The sequence below is a fragment of the Phyllostomus hastatus genome, unplaced genomic scaffold (assembly GCF_019186645.2).
Source record: "Phyllostomus hastatus isolate PE091 unplaced genomic scaffold, TTU_PhHast_1.1 phas_scaffold_385, whole genome shotgun sequence".
Classification (NCBI taxonomy): Eukaryota; Metazoa; Chordata; class Mammalia; order Chiroptera; family Phyllostomidae; genus Phyllostomus; species Phyllostomus hastatus.
In genome coordinates, this window is record NW_025334026.1 from 1,691,191 (window position 1) to 1,713,798 (window position 22,608).

At 47.5% G+C, this 22,608-nt stretch overlaps 1 protein-coding gene across 2 annotated transcripts in view; it reads left to right on the forward strand.

Moving 5' to 3' along the window:
• Nucleotides 1–22,608, forward strand: part of SNX29 (sorting nexin 29) — a 564,444-nt gene that overhangs the window by 490,995 nt on the left and 50,841 nt on the right. For both annotated transcript variants that reach the window (XR_006783480.1, XM_045819397.1), the window contains exon 20: nucleotides 8,919–9,058. Coding sequence is in view for 1 of the 2 variants with exons in the window: in XM_045819397.1 (XP_045675353.1) it covers nucleotides 8,919–9,058 (140 nt within the window). In the remaining variant the exon portion in view is untranslated. The remainder of the gene's footprint in view (nucleotides 1–8,918; nucleotides 9,059–22,608) is intronic.

The following is a 22,608-nucleotide window of genomic DNA, read 5'->3' on the forward strand; positions in this document are numbered from 1 at the left end:
AGCATCAGAATCTTCTTTTCAGCCTCATGAAGGGAGTAGCTCATTGTTGCTCTCTTGCTTGAAATGCCTGTCACCCCAAGGGTAGAGTCCAGATTCTCTAACATGACCCCCAGGCCTGCCCTCAATCTCCCCTCCAGCTTTGCCTCTCTCATTGTCCCTCGATCCTAAATCCTTGGGTTCCCTCCAGCTGTGGCCCCTCCAGGCTGTTCACTTACCAGAACCCCTTTTCTCTCCCTCTGTCTCAGAGCCAAGTATATACAGGCACAGGCTTCCTGGGGCCAATTCTGTCTCCACCATCAGTAGTTGTGTATTTGGCACTGGCACTTAACCCCTCTGAGTCTCAGCTTCCTCTCTCTGACACAGAAGTACTGAAGTGTACCTATCTGGTGGGCATCTGAGCATTAAATGGAAAAATGCACATGTGCTTAGCCCAAGGCCCGGCAGAGGATCTGCTTGGTAAACCCTGCTACTGTTAGGGTGATTATCACATCACACAATCTTCTGGGCAGGCACCCTCATGTGCCTGTGTGACGGACCCTGGGATCCCTTATCATGTGTGTTCATGGCTTTATCCCACTGTTCTGTGATCATTGACTTGTCTTTCTCTTTCAGCCTACTGTGAGCTCCATGAAGGCAACATCCACATCTTATTCACAGTGCCTGTGAATAAGTATTCCGCAGTAGACCCTGAGGAATATCTGTTGAATGAGTGAATGAGCTAATATGTAACTGGATCATTGAATGAGCAAATGAATGACTTCAACCCCTCAGAACCTCCCACCTGGGTGGTTAGCTCTAAAATAGGCTTCATATCCATTTGCTGCTCCTTGTAGCCACTGGCTCCAGCCACACATGGGCACCTCTTGCCAGGTGACCTCACCAGTCTCCTTGGCTGGTCTTCCTGGCTCCAGTTTTTTCCTTAATTTTTATTGAATTTATGGGGTTACATTTGTTAATAAAGTTGTGTAGGTTTCAGGTATACAGTTCTTCAACACATCACCTGTATATTATGTGTTCACTACCCAAAGTCAAGTCTCCCCTCACCATTTATCCCCCCTTTACTCTTTTCTACCTGTCCCCACCCCACCTTCCTTCTGGTGATCACCATACTGTTGTCTGTGTTTATGGGTTTGCTTGTTTTTTTGCTTTTGCTTATTCCCTTCAGCTTTTTTACCCAGCCTCCCACCCCTCCTCCCCTGTGACAGCTGTCACTCAGTTCTCTGTATCTATGAGTCTGTTTCTATTTTGTTTGTTTATTTTGTTCCCTAGATTCCACATATAAGTGAACTGATGATATTTGTCTTTCTCTGACTGGCTTATTTTACTTAGCATAATATACTCCAGACCCAATTATGCTATCACAAAAGGTAAAGATTCCTTCTTTTTATGGCTGAGTAGTGTTCCATTGTGTAATTGTACCATAGTTTTTTATCTTTCATCTACTGATGAACACTTGGGCTGCTTCCAAATCTTGGCGTTTGTAAATAATGCTGCAATGAGCGTAGGGGTGCTTTTTTCTTTCAAATTAGTGTCTCAGATTTCTTTGGGTATATTCCCAGAAGTGGTATCACTGAGTCATAAGGAAGCTCCATTTTTTAAATTTTTTGAGGTAACTCCATACTGTTTTCCAAAGTGGCCGCATCAGTCTGCATCCCCACCCACAGGGCACTAGGGTTCCCATTTCTCCACATCCTTGTCAGCACTTGTTTTTTGTTGATTTATTGATGGTAGCCATTCTGACCTGTGTGATAATATCACAGTCTGGTTTTAATTTGCATTTCTCTGATGATTAGTAACATTAAGCATCCTTTCATATGTCCATTGGCCATCTGTATGTCTTCTTTGGAGAACTATCTATTCAGATCCATTGCCTATTTTTTAATTCAAGTGTTTGCTTTTTTTGGTGTTTAGTAGTGTAAGTCCTTTATAAATTCTAGTTATCAACCCCTTATTGATTTTATTGCCTGTGTTTTCTTCTAGGATTTTTATGGTTTCTTTCTTTATTTATTTTTAGAGAGAGGGGAAAGGAAGGAGAAAGAGAAGGAGAGAGAAATATCTATGTGTGAGAGAAACGGTGAACAGTTGACTCTTGCACACCTGGCCCACAACCCAGGCATGTGCCCTGACCTGGAATTGAACTGGTGACATTTTGGTCTGCAGGCTGGTACTCAGTTCACTGAGTCACACAAGCCAGGGCAGGGATTTTTATGGTTCTGAAACTTATATTTAAGTCTTTAATCTCATTGAGTTTATTCTCATGTATTTCCTGCCTCCAGTTTTGCCCTTCTCTCATTCTGCGGGTCTCACCTTTGAAAACACTGCCTCCTGGGTGGAGTCTGCCCTCCTTCCTCATGTTCATCCTGCACTCATCTCTGCCATAGCAGTGACCACTGCACACTCCTGTCCCTGCTTTTGTCTTCTGTTTCTGCTAGAGTCTAAGCTCCTCCAGGGCAGGGCCACGTCCCTTTACCAGCATACATTCATAAGGGCAGGCATGTAGCAGAGTCATCAAGTAAGCCATGCGTGAATCAGCATAATTAACACAAGCCTTCTAATAGCCTGTGGTATAACTCTGTAACTCTGTGCCTTTCAGCAGTGAAAGTATTTTCTCATTCATGTCACAGCCCAATGCCTACTGGGTGGCTCTGGTCACCCTCCTTCTATCAACAGGTTCTGCCATCTGCACATGCAGCCTCCACACATTGCTGAAGGAGGGGAAGAGAGAGGAAAAGGGGATGGTTTCCGAGCACTTTCCTTGCCACGGCTGGGTCTGGGTGTGGCTGCTTCACTCCCATTCACTGTTGCACTGGCCAGACCTGGTTTGTGGCTCCCATCTCACTGCAGGGATGCTGGGAAATCTGTCTTCCTTTGTGCCCAGTCTCATCAGAACTGGGCATGGGAGAGAACCTCATAGCCAGAGGATCTTAATGGCTGGCTCCTTGAGAGTCCCAGTCAGTGTTCCAGAATTGTCTAGCCAGTAACGAGCTTACAGATCAGCTGGCTCTGAAGCAGCCATCTCTCAACAGGGCCCAAACTGCCTGCTGTTCCTGATGGAGCGGGCCTTCTATTTATTTTAGAAACACCATGCTATTCCTAGATGAAAATAAAAGAAACTCTAGAGATGAAGAATAACCTCTGTGCAGCTGACAGCTCTCATGAAGGGTAGCTCCTGGGGAAGTTCCCCTCGGAGAGGTGGGACATGGTCAAGAAGATGCACTTGTCAGGAACGACCCAAGGAAGGAAAGATTATAAAAGTGCAGGGGGCAGGGGGTCTGTGCATTTGTTCTAGAATGCACAGATTGTCATCTTGTTCACAACATTCTATTATTTTAAAAATAGCTATTCTTAATTTGATGGTGTCTTTATCTTCTTGAAGCTCAAAATAAAATTAACCTTTTTTGGAGGGAAAAAAATACTTCCACTAGAACAGTCCTGAATGTTCTTTTGTAAAGCAACGACTAACTCCCAGTGCTCTCTATTATTAGTTCTACACCATAATTGACAAAAGTATTATGATTGGAATGTTTCATGAAATGACAGCAGGGCCACAGGTAGTGAGGACTCATTAAGTGGCCACCAGAGGACCCTGGCAGATTCCATGAGCTGGGCCTCCATCCAGTCCCATCACTTCTAATGCCACGTTTTGGCTGCAGCCCCAGGAGCCCAAGCAAAAAAATCTCACAAACACCCCCTGAATCCTTAAGCACCCTCCCCTCCCCAGTGGGGCAGGCCCCTATACCAATGCTGATCTCTCCTCCCAGGAGCTCCATGTGACAAAGGAGGTCTCTCGAGGACCAGCTCCCTGTCTTTGTCACTTATTACTACTCTTCTGCTCTTCACTCCCCGCCCGGAGGGGTTTGGGGCCAAGGAGCTGGTGTACAGGCCAGGCTTCTTCTCTCCATCCCACTCCATAGTCAGCATCTTTGTCATCTCTTATTTGGACTTGGCAACAACCTCCAAACCTTTCTCACTGGTGGCCTGCCTGCTTCCCCTAAATCTACCCCCAACATTTATTCATTCTTGCAACAAATAATTATGGGGGCTCTCTTGAACTTTGGGCACTGTGTTAGGCTTTGGCAATATAGGTCCCTGCCTTCCTGGGACTTACTGTTGAGTAGAGGAGGTACATGATGAACCAATGAGATCATTCCAGCAGCAGTAGGGGCTGTGAAGGAACAAGAACAGAGTCAGGCTGGGGTGTGTCTGTGGAATCTTAGCTGGTGTGTCCATGAGGTGGGGGCATAAGTGCAGAGGCCTAAATGGCAAGGCATTCCATGCTAGGGAGCAGCTCATGAAAGGCCTGGAAACCTTTGGAGATGATGTACGGGACACATGAAGAAAGTCAGGGGCTAATGTGTTGAAGGTGTTGGGTGTGTGTTGACAGTGGGGAGAGGGTGACATGAAGTGAGGTTGGCAGAGCATGTAAGGGCCACATTGTGAAGGTTACTGCTAGGGTGCAGATGTGGGTGTTGGGTGGTAGATAGAGCTCACAGGGAGCCAATGAAGAATTCCAAACAGGAGAGAGATTTTTGAAAGACCTCTCTACTGCAGGCTGTCTATAGCCTATTTGCCCAATAGCAGTGTTTCTGAATGCTACGAGACCGCACACCTCCTGCGTCTCACTTCCCATCGGCTTCCTTCCGTGGTCTCTAAGGCTGTATGTGATTGGACACTTGTTGCCACTGTAGTCTTACCCCCCTGGACCCACTAAGCCCAGCCACACTCCTTGTTCTGTTGTTTCAGCAAGCCAAGCTCCTTCTGCCTGTGGCTTGTGCTTTTGCTTTCCCTCCACCTGCCCTGTCCCTCCCCAATCCAAGGGCACCACCTGGACTACCTGACAGTGTCTTTCCTCTAAGAGAAGCTGAAGCAGCATCTTCAAGGACTCACTTCCTCGGAGTGAAACCCTCTCTCCATCTCTCATGTAAACTTCCTGCCAGCTTCCCTGAGCACCTGTAGGTTACAGCATCCCAGCATGTTTCCCCCACCTGAGCACTCACCAACTACTTGCCTGCCCCCTCCCCATATACATAGCCACTTCTTGAATAAAACCATCCTGGCTGAGCATCCATGAATTATCAGCATCTATCTCAGAGACTGGCAGGCAATGCTTAGGCTACCAGCTGCTCAGTTTAGGTTGTCATCCTGAAGTGGGCACCATCTGTATCCCCATTTTATAGCTGAGGAGCCTGAGGCTCCAAGTAGTTTTCCATCTGACCTAAAAATGGCAATGTGGATCACCCTGTGTGCCTGAGGGAATGTCGTCCCATCTCCTAATGTGATCATCGCACGGGGCAGGTGGTCTCTTCAGTGGTTTGTAGGGCTTCGGGCATTCCTACTGTCTGTGCAGCTGGTGTGAATTAGGGGTCTCAGAAGCCAGGCAGAGGATGGGACTGCGGGGAGCCCGAGGGGTGCAGGGTTGGCACTGTGCTTCCAGCTCAGGAGGACAGTTCTACTTTTCCAAGGGGGCCAGGAATATGAATTTGATGCAGAAACGTCCTGGTTTACCTGTGTTTAGGCCACACAAGCTATTAGTAGCTGGTAGTGCAAAGGCAGGACTGCCTTCACCCGAAGGTCAGCCCCAGACCGATCCCCAGGGGGACTCGGTAACAAACACACTCGACCCACTGAAGAGCTGCCAGCTTTGCTCTGAGGAAGGCTACAAGTCCTTTTCAAAAGTTCCAGGAACAGAGGGCACACTTGAAAACACAAATGTCTGAATCCATGTTAGGTATGAGATAACACCAAAAAAAATACCATTTCTTTTGTTAGAGTGATAATGGATAAGCAGGAAAATGTTCTTAGTAATTTAGAAATACGTACTGAAGTATTCAGGGCCTAATTTAAAGCACATTGGCAAAAAGGTAAAAATGATGAAGCAAGTATAGAAAAGAGTTAAGACCTTTATTAGATAGAAGGTTATGGGGATTTATTTGCTTTAGTTTTTGCCGCATTTTGAAATTTTCACGATAAAAAAGTGTGAAAACGGAAGTGACAGTCACCAGAGAGCAGATGGCCTCCTGTGAGCTGTTCCAGGACGGCCTCTGCCCCACGGCACTCTGCCCAGCCCCATGTGTGGCACAGTGCAACTCTCCGCGGGCACCCCCAGGACCGAGGAGGCAGTGGCCCTGGCTGAGGCCGGCAGCCAGGCACGCAGGTGACGGGCGCCTTCTGTCCACACCGTAGATGTTTTCTGCCAAGGCTAACCAGTAAGCCTGTGGTTAGGAGGTCTGTAGATTTTTCTTCTGTAAATTCAAGAATGTTCTGGATTGCTTGAAGGTTAAAAACCTGAAACTCTGGGTTCTGAGCCCTTGGACAAGTTTCCCAGCCTGCTTGAGCCTGTTTCCAGCCTCAGAGATGTGGTAAGGATGTGGGGCAGGGAAAGCACTGGGTGCCAGTAAGAATAGAGACGCCATAGACATCGCTGCTTTCCCTGAATGGCTCAGGGAAAATTGCCTGGGTATCAAATTCGCATTGCTGTCACATTGAGTTTTCTCAGGAGCTGGCTGGGGTTTCCGGGACTGGCTAGCTTGAGGAATCAGTACATGGGAAGGATTTGGAATTCCCCCAAGGTGATAACCTTTCTGCCAGTCACTGTTGCCCCTGGGACTTGAGTGAGAAGAGACATTGATCAAGCGGCAATGGGCTGATTCAACTCCTAGGTAGATCCTCTGACCTTCCTTTTAGGGGTTCTCACCTTCCTAGGACCCTGTAACCAGCTCACAAGTTGCATTAGGAGCCATCTCCAATCTGTCCTTGTTGCTTTCAAGTGTGTTGAGCAGCCCCCTCCAGAAGAGGGAGAACTCTGTGCCAGTTCTTCCCAGGCTGATGAGTTCCTTTCTTGCCTTCACATAGCTATGCCTCTCAAGCTGTCCTTGAAGGCTGCTTCTGCGGATGAAAAACTAGGTTTAATTTGCTGGATTCAGCACTAACCTGGTATATTAACCAGCTTCCCAAGGAGAAACGTCTAATTGCTTAATGATGGGTTGAAAGTTGGAGACCCCGGAGCAGAACCTGGCATTCAGGCCAGGGAGCAGCAGAGCCTGGACAGCTCCAGCTTGGGCCGGGACCTGCGGCTCTCCCGGCTGGTGCCTCAGCTCTGCCCACTCAGGGCCCCTGCACCTCCCGCTAGGCTGCGGGCGATTTTAGGGCACAGCTCTGCCCCCTGCCTGGGCTGTGCTGGTGGTCAGGGGGAGTGGCCCTCGGTGTGTTCCCTTACTGCCACCCCTCTGAGGGGAGTTCCCCGCTGAGGCAGTCCCCAGGGGAGTGGCTTTGGGCCAGAGGACCTGCTGAGACCTGGAAGTGGCCCCAGGCCCTGCTTAGTGTTTCTGCCTCCCACCTGGTGCTCGGAGACGGGTTGCCAGACGGAATACAGGACACCCAGTGAAATTTTAATTTCAGATAAACAATGAATAATTTCTTAGTTTCAGTGTGTCCCAAATATTGCCTGGAAAGGTTTTATTGTATGGTGCACATTTGAACACTGAAAAAGTATTGTATTATGAATTATTGAATATTGAGTTATAAAAACTGAAAAATGACTCACTGCTTATTGAAATTCAAATTTCACTGTGTGTCCTGTATTTTTATTTGCTAAATCTGGCACTTAAAGGTTCTCCCTGCCATGCTTGGGCCCTAGACAGGGCCTTGGAGGGACTCTGCCAGAGACCAGGCTACCTACCAGGCAGCGCTCAACTCAGGTGGCTCTGCGCGTGAGGCCTCATTCCGCAGACCGTTGCGGAGCCCTGCCTGGGCTGGTGCTGTGCCGGCACTGGGCATGGGGCAGAGGTGAGTGCCCCTCCATCTGCGGGACCTCGTGGATGAGCCGCCCAGCCCCTCTCTAGGCTGCAGTCTTCTCACGTGAGATTGACCAGAGCATGCTTCTTCTGCCCTTGTGAGGATGAAGAACCTTGTCCCTCCTGCTGCCCACTCTGCTGTTCCTTTACTCACTGTTCTTGGCTTTAGTCCAGAAGGAGCATCACAGGCTCAGAGAAAGCCTTTCCTGCTCTCTCACAGGCCAGGGTTTCTAGTTATAAACCAGGGCTGCCAGTGCAGATCAAAATGAACAGGATGGGTTACAGAATCTGCGAGGCCTGGGCAAAATGGACACGTGGGTCCCCTTGTTCCAAAAGTATTAAGAATTTCCAGATAAGTCCAAGTTCCACACTGTGACTGCATAGGGCACATGCCTGGGAAGCAGGCTCTGCTGGAAAGGGCCAAGGAGATCCAAGGTCGGGGGTGGCAGGAGGGTCTGGAGCAGGGCGGGGTGGAGACTGCGCCAGACCTGCACTTCCTCGGGGACAACACCGCACCGCACAGCCTGGTGTGACCTTGCGGGTAGGACAGTGCTGCCGTGTCTCCTAGTTTTTCAAGACAAGCTAAAATTTGTTTGTTTATTAATACGATCTTTCTTAAATAGTAGCAACTGATTTATATTTCAGAAAGTTTCTATGAAGGCAAAATCAAGCACCCTCTTTACAGGGTGGCATTTAGTGTGATTAATAATTATACACTCACCCATATGGTAACTAGATTTATCTGTGTCTCCCCCACAGTCACCTCCACCAGGGCCACAGCAGTAACTGTGTGTGTTTATTGTTTTACCCTCAGTCCCCACCACCGCATTCGGCACATGGCAGGTACTCAATAAATAACAGCCACAGTTGCTAAGACCTCATTCATTTTAGGAACACACTGTAGGGAGTTTGATGAACCTGCTTTCCCCCACTTAATAGCATGAGCATCTTCCCTGTTATTAAACGTGACTACACATCTAAAGCCTGAGACACCCTTTACATGTGACAGTTACCCCATAAATGTTAGTTGCCTGGGCCGTAATGGTTGATCATTGTATGTCCTGGGGGAAGCTTATGGATAGGCTAGGAAAGCACACTTGAGCACACTTGTCTCTGTTTTTTCAGGATGCCAAGTTTGTGGAGGAACGAAGGAAGCAGCTCCAGAACTACCTGCGCAATGTCATGAACAAAGTCATCCAGATGGTCCCTGAGTTTGCCACCAATCCCAAGAAAGAGACCCTCGTTCAGCTGATGCCCTTCTTTGTGTAAGTAGCATTCACGGGGACGTGCTCCGCCCACGTGTCCTTTTTTCTCTCTTCCATGGATGGGCAGCGAAGCGTGTCTGTGTCCTAGACACCCGGGACCCAGTGTGCCCTGGGAGCCGTGGGAGACTCGTGCCACAGTGCTTCGGAGTTCCTAAAGGGCTCATGAAAGAGAGTCTGCAAATGAGCATTGTTGATTTGAGGTTTGCAAAAAAACTCAGGGCTGTGTGGTTTTATACTTTCATGCATTGTGATCACAGGAAAGCTTCATTTTCCGTGCAGCTCACAGATGTTCCAGAGCCAAAATGCTCTCCCAGTGTCTTCTGCCTGGGTAGTGAACCCAAAGAAAAATTCTCAGACTGCCACTGGTACCGACTTAAATGATTTTCGTATTAATATTACTTACTTAAAGCCAGGTATAAACACAACTTGGAACTAAGTATAAATTCCTTGTTTTTATATGTCCTTGTAAAAGTAAAAAAATTTTAAAGAAGTTTACATGCTAAGCACTTACAACATCATTACAACTCAAAGTTGTCAATGCAGTGCTGAGGCCATTTTTCTGCAACCAAATCTTGGCCTGCGGCAGTGTGCAGCAGGTCTCTGCGGCGTGCCGTGTGCCATGCGAGTGTGCCTGCTGACTCCATGCCTCCCCGTCTTCCTTGGGTCGCATTGCCTGGGAACATCTGTGCAGCGCTTTCAAGCAGGTGGCTGTCACTTGGTGTCACTACCTTATCACCGATGAGTCCACTTTGTCCTATTCGGTCTCTTACCAGCCTGAGACATTTACATCCTTAGAATGTTGAGAACCAGAATGATGAAACAGTACTTAGTGTCTAATGGGCCTTTAGATGTTGTAGAATATAATTCCATTATTTCTAAAATATTATCATCATAATGGAAACACAACACAGAAACACACAGCGGACCTGTGGCTTCCCCAGAATGGGATCGGGACTCATCATTCGAGAAGCGCTGGTCTGAGCGTATATGATTTACTGAGATAAAATAAGTTTCCTTTCATTGAAGTTCTTTAAAATGCTGTGCTCGGGGTTAGAGAGTCTGATTTGTTCTAACAGTGATGCTGTGACATAAAACAGGGGCTTATTTCTGCTTCTGAATGTGGGGGCTCTCCCTCGGTGCCGCACTTCCCCGGTTTCCAGGCTGAACTTCCGACCGGACAGACACGGGCAGCACTGCTGCTCCCACCTGCTTGGGGCCTTTGAAGTGGTAGCCAAGGTGCTGCTTATGCTTTTCTAATTGTTTTAAGGCTTTTATGAGAAGATATAATTTTATTGTGCTGCCTGTGATGAAAGATGCCTACCATACAGAAAATTGTTTTTCTTTTATTCAGCTATTTGTGATGCCAGGGCCTTAATCTCGCTGTTCTCAAAGTACAACAGTAGTTCATGAAAGGAGTTCCTGTTCTTTTAAAGGCAGCCCCCAACCCAGGATGTGTATTGGAAATTAACCTCTCACCAAGTCCTCTGCATTTTGGCTCAATTCCCTGATGAAAATTGAGTTAGAGAGTAGGTCCTAAGGCTCAGATGCTAAGAAAGGCTGCGTGCTTTTGAGTCTGAGAAGGAGGAAACCCTGCCCCACATGGGCAAGCTGGTGGCCTTCCTGCCTGGCACATCCTGGCATCTCTGGTCAGTGAGTAGCAAACATTAGCCTGAGGAACTGTGAAAATTGTGTGTTAATGAGAGCGTCTCAGTGTGTTGTGCAATCCCAGCTACACTGGTTGCCATTAATCAGAGCTGGGAGAGAAACCTTTTGTGCCTGATTAGTACAGAGAACATAAGGTTCAATTTCATGGGCTTTAAAAACACAAAGAATTTCAGTAGGAGATTGTGGCAAATGACACAATATTGACATCAAATTTCTGACTGAACGGTTGGTCTGGACCCCAGATGAATTAAACAGCTTTTCTCTGTTGCTTTTTGTTGCAGTTCTGAATTAAGTTTCCTTCTCCACCTTTGTCTTTTTGAGTGAGTTGGGTTTACAGGTCAGGATTTGCAGGTGGTTTCATTTGGGGGAATGGCAGATGAGCTGGTGAGCCCACACGATCATTTCCTATCTCTGCTCCCATGGGAAACAGTGAGACTGGTGTTTCAGCTCAGGAGCTCTCCCTAAGAGATTCCTGGATTTTTGTTTTTTAAAACACCTCTCTTGGTTAAGGAAATAAACCCTGAAAAGCATATTTTTAAAATAAATCTTGACAGATTTCCTTGGCTCTTTCAAATGGTGATTCAGCATCCTAAAGGTCAGCTTTAGCTCCTGAACACAAGTGGCCTCGTGTACTAGGCTGGCGCGGCTCCCTCCCTCCACTCCCATTGGTGAGCAGTTACTACAGGCTCTGGCCTAATGGTTGACCTGTTTATCTTCCTGAGAGCCCATTAGGTGGGCACCACACCTCCATTTTATTAGGTAGAACCTTACAAAGTTGTCAGTGAAAGTGCAATGTCCTAAGATTCCAGCTCATACTCTGGGCAAAGTGAGGCTCTGAGAAGTTAGTTGCCTGGCTGACCCCTGGCTCACCCACCGGCACGTGGGGAGCCTCAGCTCTTCGGTCCCATAGTCCATTTCGGGGCGTGGATGACAAACCCACGACTTGACGATGCAGCCTGACCCTCTGACCAGTCCATTGGGATTTGGCTATTGGTTTTTCATAATTGAAGTCTTGCCATCATCAGAAAATCAGAAGGTGTCAGATTTTTTAAAAATCAGATATCAGTTTTCTCTCGAAAATGAGAATTGGTCACACCTTGTTCTGAAGTGAATGTTCATTCCTCCCATCCCAAATCCATATGTTGAAGTGCTACCCTCCAATGCGATGATATTTGGGGTCTTTTAGAAGTTAGGTTTGGAGGAAGTTATAAGGGCGGCCCCATGATGATATCACTGCCCCTATCAGAAGTGGGAGAGAGACCTGAGGGTCCCCTCTCTGCAGTGTGAGGCCATGATGAGAAGGCACCTGTCTGGAAGCCAGGAAGGCTGCCGTCTTTCACCTGGAACCAAATCTGCTGGCTCTTTGATCTCGCGCTTTCAGCCTCTAGAACTGTGATAAGGAAACCTGTTGCTTAAGGCACCAATACTATGGGGCATTTTGTTATGGCGGCGGGACAGACAGATGCCTATTTCCACTTTCACTCAACCACACGTGGCTACAGCCTTGCCTGGCATGCTGCCTTGTCCCCATGGAGCTCCACCCCCACCATTGTCTCTTGGACACTGAGCTGAGCCTTCCTTGGTCTCTTTTGTTGGTATTTGGCCGGTTTTCTCATATATTCAAGTGGCATCACTCTCTCACGTTACCTTCCTGGCCTCTGTAGACACCTGAGTTTGCAGTCCTGCCTCTCACCCACTGCTCAGATGGCCTCTCCATACTGGGTTTGGATGTGAGGACCAGACATTGCATGTTACCCATGATGCATTTGGCTCACCCTTGTTCTCTCAGGGGTATGTTCTATGAGCTAGTCGACTGCCAAACTTCAGAAAAGGCGGTCCCACTTCAGTTTGGGGCAGGAGAGGTAAGATGGGCAAGGGAAATAAAAGCTTGTAGGGAGAGAAAGCTTGTGATTTTCTCTGGCATTTTGTGTTTTGTTCTGTTTTAATAAATATTCCTTAAAACTCTCAAGCGTGTGCTGCCTGGAATCCAATACTACATGGGACCTGCTTTTGTACACAAAAGCAGGTTTATTTTTTTCTGTTTCCTGTGTCAGTATTTCACTGTGTTCTGCAAGGGGCGCCATGACTTCCAAGTATTCTACCATCTGTACAAACCTGAGAGTCAAAGAATCAGCAGGTTGATTTTTTTCTCCAAATCTCTCTGCCTCCCGTTGCCTTCCTTGCTAATGCCAGCAGCAGTCTCTGCATTAGAAAGTAGGGCAGTAGGAAGCTAGCCCTTTCTTTTCCATTTTGAACTCTGTATATCAGCCAGGCCCAGGTGGGGACCAGAGTCTACCCACCAAAATGGGAGTAGATGAATGGCAGTCCCCCAAAACCCTCTTCTTCTGGAAGCCCCATATTCTTTGTGTTGCCTGGGCGTTTCAGAGAAAGGTGTACTCTGAGACGTGGCACATGGCAGATGTTAGCAGATACTGAGGGAAATATCAGGTGTGCTTTTGAAAGCACATTAATGAAGGGAGGCTTGGATTCCAAGAATTCATCCTGTGGAACTGGACCGCAAATCAGTAAAGGCTTAAATGATCTGCTGTGCTGTCGTTTAGCATGCTATTAAAATGGGGCTTTTTTTTTTTACAGAGTAATTTATCCTTAGGAAATGTATCATATTCTGCTGTTCCTTGAGGGGAGAGAAAGTTACGGGGGTGGAAACTAGAGTAATGTAGGTCACAGCACAAATTCCCAACTGGATTTTCAGCAGAAAATGCAGTTGATGTTTTCCCCACCCCCATCTGCTGCCACATTCACTCTTAAAGTTGTTAAATTTACTTTTTGCTGAAATATGAGCTGCTGTGCTCTCCCAGTGAGCAGGGGTTTAGCTTGAGGATGAAATGCTCCAAACTATGCACCACCCAGAGGTCACCTGAGCTTAAGTTGATACTTTTTGCTTTGCACGTCACTACTACCAGGAGTTACACAGCTCCTTGCTAGGAACCTTTGACGCACATTGCTGTGTTAGCCCAACCTTCCAGGCTCCAAAGTCTTCAGCTTTGCCCAGGTGCCAGAAAGGAGTACAGATCCAATTCCTGAGGTCTCAAAACATGTGGCTGGACTGGCAGGCTGCTTAAGTGTGGATAGTGTTTTAAAGAAAAATACTAAAAGTATGTAAATATAAATAAAATTTTAAAAGTTGTATAACTGTATGATGATGGATGTTAACTAGATTTATTGTGATCATTTTGCAATATATACAAATATCAAATCCTAATGTTCTACACCTGAAACTAATATAATGTTTTATGTCAATTATACCTCATTTAAGAAAAAGGTTTTTTTCTGGTAGGTAAAATTATGGGCTATCTTCTTGCTTGCTTTCTCATAATATTCACTGCTTTTTAAATGAGGAAAGATAACCAAAGTTCTTTTTACAAAAAAAGGGAGAGAAGCAGCATATATCTCATATACCTTTAGTAATAATAACTTGGTATTATATTGAATTGAAAGGCATAGAGAATATATAAAAATGTGAAGGACTTTCATGGGATAAGTATCCCCCAGCCTGGTACCTTTCCGACCTCTCCCTCTTGGATTTGCCCTTGGCCTGCTTCCCTGATTCACATCAGCGACCTGGTCCTCATGGCCAGATGAGTTTGAGACCCCTGCTTGCCAAATGGAAAGTGTAGGGACTTTAGAGTCAGGGATATCCCAGCTCTACCACTAAGGAGGGGGTGATCTTGGACAAAGGATTTGCTTCTGTAAGTCTGAATGTCCTCCTGTATAAGATGAGAAGTGCCATGATCGCTGACCTGTTGGAGTGACTGTTGATAACATGGATTATTCCAAAGTCAGCCTTTCTTTCCCTCCTTTCCCTCTGGGTTCCTCCAGCTCTGGATAAAGTGACTCCGGCCTGCCCCTGGGAAACTGGGCCTCCAGCTGAGCTCTGGCTTTGCAGGGAGGTGAGCGTGGCCTGGGCCCAGACTGCAGCCTGCTCTGAGGTGTGGTTCTCCCCAGCAGGAAAACACCCAGGCCTCCTTCCCCGAAGGCCCTTCCCCTGGGGGACCCAAGCCTGTCACCTGGAGAGATGGCATGTAAATGGGCTGTTAAGGGGTGCACCACAAGTTCGGTCCCCAGGGTGCTGGCCCTCCAGATCCACAGGGCTCCCACCCCAGCAGGTCATGATGAATGGCTCTTTTTGAAAGTGATGAGGGTGACAGCTCTTCCTCCCTGCTATTCAGATAGCCTCCCTGTCCCCGGCCACCCAAAAATCACAGTGCTTATGTTCCATTTCTGCCATGTCTCCCCATTTGGTGGTGACAGGAGAGAGGTCACCTCCACACACAGGAGGGGGAAGGGCAAGAAAGAGGGCAATGGGCCCAGCTTTTACAATTTCCAGAGAAAGTGGGGGAATCTGGAACATCTCCAGGACAGAAACTGCTGAGTGGATATATGGAAAGTCCCCATATATATGGCTATATGGAAAGGGGCTTGTATTTAGCAAAGATCTCTTTCATCCAGACACTGTTCATTGAGCACCTACTAAATACTCAACAAATGTTGGGGATGTAGCAGAAAAAAGCTAAAAAATCCTCTGCCTTTACAGAGTAGGGGAGATGGAAAAGGGACAAATAAACATATAATATACACATATAATAAGTGAAAATGAAGAAAATTGATGTAGAATTAGACTACAGAGTCATACAGGGTGTTTTCTGTAAAATGGTCAGGAAAGGCCTCTCTGAGGGAAGACCCTGTGACTCCTCAGGGGAGGGGGTTCAGACAGGGGGAATAGTAAGTGCAGAGGCCTTGAGGCAGGGGTGAGCTGAGTGTGTCAGATGATGCCAGTGTGGCCAGTACAGACAGACTGGGCAGTAGGTCACCGGGGCCTGGGAGGCCATAACAATGACTGAGATTGACTCTTTTTTGAAAGTATTTTACTTATTTATTTTAGAGAGAGGGGAAGGGAGAGAGAAAGAGAGAGAAACATCGATAGGTTGCCTCTCATACACTCCCCAACTGGGAACCGGGCCTGCAACCCAGGCTTGTGCCCTGACCAGGAATCAAACCAGCGACCTTTTGCTTTTTGGGACAACGCTCAACTAACTGAGCCATGACAGTCAAGGCTGAGATTTATTCTAAGTCGGCTAGGAAGCCACCAAAAGGTTTGGAACAGGGTGTGACATGACCTCATTTATGTTTTTAAAATCTCACTCTGGATGTGGGATTGACAGTGGCCTTGGGGGGAGCAGTTTGCAAGGCTTTTTTAGGGTCCTGGCAGGAGGAATTGGAGACTTAGCCAAGGTAACAGGGAGGCTGGTGTGATGAGCAGTTGCCAAGTAGGAGAGAAGAGGACTTCTATGACATGCCCAGGCTCCTGCCAGACCGGGCAGCGATGCAGATGCCCCCAGCTGCTCAGCACAGACGAACTTTGTATTCAAGACAACACTTATTGAGCACCTGCTCTTCACAGGCCCCAGGGCTAGCAGGAAGGTTAGTAAGAGTTAATACAGATGTACCCAGCACCTGGGCTAACATATGTATGTTAATAACATGGTATTACCAGAAGTCATGTCTCTCATTGACTCAGCAGGAGTTTGCAGAGTGCCTAGTTATGTGTCAGACTGCCCAGTTTGCCCAGCTCTGCCACTGACAAGCTGGGTGGCCCCGAGCAAGTTACTTAAGCTCTCCAGGGCCTCATGCCTTCATCTGTGCGGTGGAGATATCAATAGCATCCACCTGATGGGGTGTCCGTGAGGACTACATGGGCACACGCATGCCAAGTTTTTAGAGCGCCTTTCACATAGTAACTCTGGATGTATGTAACTATTTTTTACCAGCAGACAGGGAGCATGGGGGAAGGAGAGTCTGGGGAGCAGACATTTTGGAGGAAGTGATAAACTTAGGGTATTAAAAAGATACTGAAGCACCACAGAAAGATATGAGATGAAATACACGTCACATGCCCCTCTACTGTGCATTGTGCCCTCACCGTGATCACTGGCGGGTTTCTTATGTAACTGCAGAAATTGTCAATGCTTATGTAAACCAGAGCCACCCTCTACACAGTGATCCATAGTTTGCCTTTTGAATTTAATAAAGCTGGCTCATTCTTTTTGAAAACTATGTAGTATCCACTGCAATGGCTGTTTTGTAACTTATTTCACCTTGCTCTATTTGAACATTTAAGATGTTTCCAGATTTTATTTCCCTCAAACAGTGTTTCCAGGAACGTTTCAATAGATACACATTTTGGCAGGTAGGTCTGTAGGATTGATTCCTATGGGCGATTCTGGCTCAGATGGCAGGTGCATTTAAAAATTGTTCAGATACCACAAACCCCACCATCATATACCAATTTAATATGCACAATTTTGATAGGCAGAGAAGGGAGAGATGTTCTTTCCAGATGTGCAGAACCACTACCAAGTTTAAAGAGCCCATGTCATCTACTGTGGCCAGAGAACAGGGTCCTTGCCTGTGGTCAGGATGTTCTGGAAAGCAAGGCTGGGGCCTGAGAGTGGCAGGTCCTGAGGAAGTTTCCATCTTGGTCTCTGAGAAGGGAAGCCCTTGCAGGCCTTTGAGATCAGGTCTGTGCTTTGTGGGTATTGTGATGGCAGCTGGGGGGACAGGGAGTGGGGATGGGAGATGGAGTACCGTGCTTTCATAGTCGCCCAGGGAAAAGGTGAATGGGGGGAGGGCTGAACCAGATGGCTGCCAAGTTTTGGAGACTGGATGTCTAGGCGAATGGTGGTCAAGGGACTAGAGGCAGAACTGGTTTGGGAGCCTAATAAGTGGAAATGAGGTATTAGGTTTAGAAACTGGTCTCTCTGAGGTCCTGGTGGCAGGCAGGGAGCTCAGCAAGAGAGAGGTGTGCAGGCCTGCTAGGATTGCATACTCTAACTGTTACAGAACAACAAGGGGGGTGAGGACGATATACAATTACCTAAAGGAACCCCCAGGTTCGTTATGTCCGCCGCCAGAGGAAAGATGTCTTTCAATGTCAGAGATTCATGAAAGGGAAAGAAAATGTTTATTTAATGCTATACAGACTTAAAGTAGTGACCTAATGTCTTCATCAAAATCCCAAAGTCCCTTAAAAACCCATAAACACACACAGTCCTTCCTTCCCCCTTTGCCCAGTCTGAGGTACCATATCTCAGGAAAAAAAATAGAAGTCCGTGCCTCAGGCAGTCCTGGGTTCTTCTCAGTAATCTGTCTCAGCTGGTAGGCCTCCCTCAGTTCCTGGCACCACCAGCTGTGTCTCCAGGATTTCTGCTAAAGCCAGGTGGTGGTTCCCCCTTCTAAAAGCTGCGGGGGTCCCCACTCTGGCAAAGCCACAAGGTTCTCTCTTCTACTGCCCCAGCTGTGTGGTCCTCTCTGCACAATGGCCTTGGGAGTCTCCATTCTGCCAAAGCTGAGTGGTTCTCCCCCCTCAATGGCTGCAAGGAGGGGGGTCGCCACTCTGCCAAAGCTGAGTGGAGGTTCTCTGCTAAAGCCGTATGGTACTTCTCTCTCACAGGGCTGCAGGAGTCCCCACTCTGCTAAAGATGCATGGTTCTCCCCGCAATGGCTGCTGCGTCTGGGTTTAAATCCCCGTACCAATCTTCCTCTGCAGCCCCATTTCCGACTCCTACAATTGACTACACATGCCAGAACTCATATCCTTCCAGCTTCACTGGGCTGCCATCATGAGTCTGGGCAGGTGTGGCCACAAGTTTTGGAGCCAGTCTTCTCCAAGCTCTCACACAGGCGCTGTAACTTAGGGGACCTGCCCCCCAGTTCCATCTTGGGGGGGAAGTTACTTCCATTCCCCTGGCTCAGAGCATGGCCACAGCTATTTAACATACCTATGCAACCAGTTAAAGGTTATAGATATGTTAAATGACCACCCTAGAGGTTAGCTGCAAAGCTGTTGCTATGCAAAACAGCTCTCAAAGGCCCTGCTCCATTTGTCCCTTCCCCCAACCCACACCTGTTGGGGGGCAGTGAGGACATCCTAATATTTCCTGAACACCTTGAGTTCTGGACCCCATTTCAAATCCCTATTTGGGGTCCCCCTCTTGGCTGCACCCTGTTACATAACCTTGGCATTGGGTCCAAAAACACTATGTTTCCAGATCTCAGAAAAATCAGTCAAGAAATCAGGAAGAAATACTATAATTCTCCTGTGAAAACTGAAGTGCAACAATCCACATTTGTGCTTTGAAGGAATCCACACCCAACAGAGAGAAGAGAGGGCAGGAAGAGCCAACATGGAGTTAGAGGTTAAGGTCAGCATTTCCAGGTACTAGGACAGAAGCTCGTAGGAGAGAAATGGTCACAATCTAATTAGTCAGTCTTGTGTTTTTAGCTGATGCTGTGTTGTAAGTGAATGTTCATGGCTCTGTCTGCTGCAGACAATGAGTCATTCTTGCAGATAAATACTAATAAGTTTATGTGTACGGTATACTTGATGTGAATGTCAGTCCAAGAAAAAAATAAGTTTTGGAAGCACAGTAACTCCTTATATCAGTGATTTCCACAAGCAATTCTGTGTGTTAGGAGACTCACTTGGGTGCATTGTTATTCAAACAGTTCCCAACAGTGTTTTCCAGTGTTTGAATATTTGCTCCAGGCTATGATGATTCTCTGTAAATACTACCAAACTAAATATTTTTTATTTATTAAGCAAATCATTTCAGATTTCCACAATAATGAATAAATAGTATGAAGAATGTTGGGAATATTTTAAGGCTAAGCTATGATTTAGGGACTTCTTGAGAACTCCCAGGAATTCTAACTTCTTGCTTTTAAATCCCAAAAGGTCGTCTCTTTCAGGAATTGGGAAATTGTAGCGACTCCTTGGGGAAAAATTTCCTGATACAAACTTGGGAGCGGTAAACACAGAGGTGGAGAGGGTATTCAGGGAAGCGGGGAGAATAAGAAGAGGTGACAGCCCAGGATGGAAGCTGGGGACAGGGCCGGCAGTGTGGAGCCAGTGGAGCCAGTGGAGCCAACGGAGAGGAGGGTGGAGACTTGGAGGAAGCTGGGTCAGGGTTGCGAGGGCAGAGTGTTTCCCACAGGAGTCTCCTGCAGAATTAGCAGCTAGTCGCAGATCATCAAGAACAGCAAGCTGTCCTCCTCCTTCACTGCCAAGTTGGCTGAGGACCATGGAGCAGGTGGCACCACACAGCTGTCAGCCTGGTCACGGAGGAGCACCGTGAACAAGTCATGGAGGGCCTCGGAGGGGAAGCAGTGCCTTCACAAGCGCCAGCCGGCCTGTCACGCCTCTCTCTGGCAACCCTGGGAATGGGTTCAGCTCCATCACCCTGCTTAGAAACTCGACTGCCTCTGACAGGCAGGCCTCTCTGCAGGAACTGGGTTCTGGACCTGGCACTGTCTAAAGCATTGCAGGATTGTTTGCTGTCATTTTGCACAATGGGGCAGTTTGTTCCCATGGGGAACCCTGTGAACAGTTCTGCCTGGAAATTCACTTCAGTGACAGTTTAGGGAACTATAACCCCTTGGGGTCCTTGAATAAGTTAGACCAGAGAGAAGCCATTTGAGCTTGTAGAGTCTTTGACCCTTTCCAAGATTTTGGTGCTTCATTTGGACATGACAGCGGGCAAAACACTAATGCCATACCCCCCTACTCAGAGGGCACTATGAACAGACTTGTAGATGTTAGAGGGGAAATCATTTTTCCCATTGCAGCCTTTTGTCACTGTCCCTTAGCTCCCACCTCTTATCCCCACCATTACTTGGGGGAGGAAGCAGCTCACCATCAGGACTGACACCCCTAATTGGGACAGACATACCTCAGTTGGAAGGCCCTCTTGACTTGCTTTTGTGACTTTTCAGCATCCTGCTTATTGATGCTTGTCACCTTCTGAGCATCTAGGGTCAACAGAGCAAACACCCCAAATTTACCTCTATCGACTGGGGACCATGGCAGACTCAGGTACTTGTAGGGAAGAGGCAGGTCATTTAAGTGAATAAAGCCTAACAATGTGACAATAGGGAGGGGTGGAGAGTGGAGCTCACAGACCCTGACTAAGAGGATCAGCCGCTACTTACCCAGGTGATTATTGCTATGTAGGGCTGCAGGTTGCCATATCTTTGAATTTTCCAATAAATGACAGAAACTCATAACTATATATAAAACCAAATCTTTAAATTCTGTAGTTGGAAACTAATTTGTGAGCCAAACAATAGGCCAACATATGGCCTATTGGATTCTAAAAGTCTCCTCGGGTAAAGGGGGACCGCATTAGATCTGTTCAACACATGAAGAACTACAGGGTAGAAGGAGGCAGGGACCCACTCAATCCCAGGGGACAATGATGATGAGATGTTGACTGTGGTAACTCTGACACCCAGGCCCTCAAGACAGAGCATCCCCTGGCATTCTGACTGAGGTCCCCTTCATAGTTTTGGCCTGACAACTGATGCACCCATCAACACAATCCCCAGGCAGTAGATTCCTGCTTCAAATCCAAGTACATCCCATCACCCTGCCCTCTCCCTGTGTGGAGGGTACTGTATCCCCAGAGGGCTCTTCAACCAGCCATATGTTTGATTCTTCTGGGCAAAGTGCCTGCCCAAGTGTCTTCTCTGTGGCAGTTTTTTGTTTCTGGTCTTTGCTAGCCATAGGAAGTATTGTGTACCTGTAAAAATTTTTTAAAAAAAAGAAAGAAAAGAAAAGAAAACCAGCGTGTAATTCTGTAATTTGCAGCAGCTCACCAAGGGACATGGGTTCTTGGAGGGCAATGGCATCTATTTCAGGGAGCTGGTCACAGGTTATTAGGGTTGAGAAGGAAGTCTGGCTCTCACCCGTTAAGTTCAAGACAAATTCTATTCACAGGTACAATTTACCTGAAAGGTTCTCATGCAGAGCAGCTGTTGCAGGACTGTTTATTCTGATTGTGTTGGTGTTCCTACTTTCTGTCAGTCACCACCCCTGCCCTTTATGCACCATTGGATTTCCTTGTGCCCCCACCCACATGGATCTCGGCTGGGGGCAGTGTCACCTCATTCCCCAACCCCAGGGCCAGTGTCAGTGAATGGAAACACTTTTGGCTGTCACACTGAGGGGACGTACTACTAGAACCCAGTGGGTAGAGTCTAGTGATTCTGGTAAACATCTTGCCATGCACTGGACGACCTCCCGCAACAGAGTTATGGGACCCAAGACCAGTGGTGCGGAGGCTGAGAAACCCTGGTCCAGCCCATGAAGCTGGACTGCAATTGGCACTTGTTTAACCAGCTGCAAACCCCTGTGGCTCCATGGCCAAGAAGGAGATAAGGAGAAGAAACCAGGTGTCAGGCTAGGGAGTTTTCTTGCATTAAGTCTTCACATCTACCTTTGAGGTTGGTGTTATTGTTCCCTTTTTTCAGACTTAGAAACTGAGCCCCCGACAGTGAAGTGACCTAGCCATGGTCTCACAGCTGAGATGCGGTGGCGTGGGGAGGGTAAACTGGGTCTGTATGGTTTGGCAGCCCCTGTCCTTTGTCACTGTGAAGTCAAAATGGAGCACGTCATAGTGCACTCCTAAATATCTACATGTTGGGCTCTTTCCAAGGTCTGGATTGGAATGGTTGTCCTCCATGCCCCCAGGACAGAAAGCCTACACTTTTCACACTCATCTGGGGCCACACTGCCTCTCCTCTGCAGGGTCTCTGCCCATCCCTGCTGTGGCCTCTCTTTGCATACAGCCGGTGTGCCCACTCTGGGTGGTGCTGTCCAAGGTCCTACCATCTCTCTCTTTGGGGTTAACTCCTAAATAGCTGCTGCACAGAAAGGCCTGGGAAATGGGGCTGAGGAGGGTTAAAGAAGGAGGGCTTTGACCCTGTTCAGAAAAGTCGTCTGAGAAATCCCAGCCCTCCTCTTACCAACTGGTTTGCGTCTGAGTCACAGCCCCTTCTTGTTCTTCATTAATCAAATATGCCCAGGA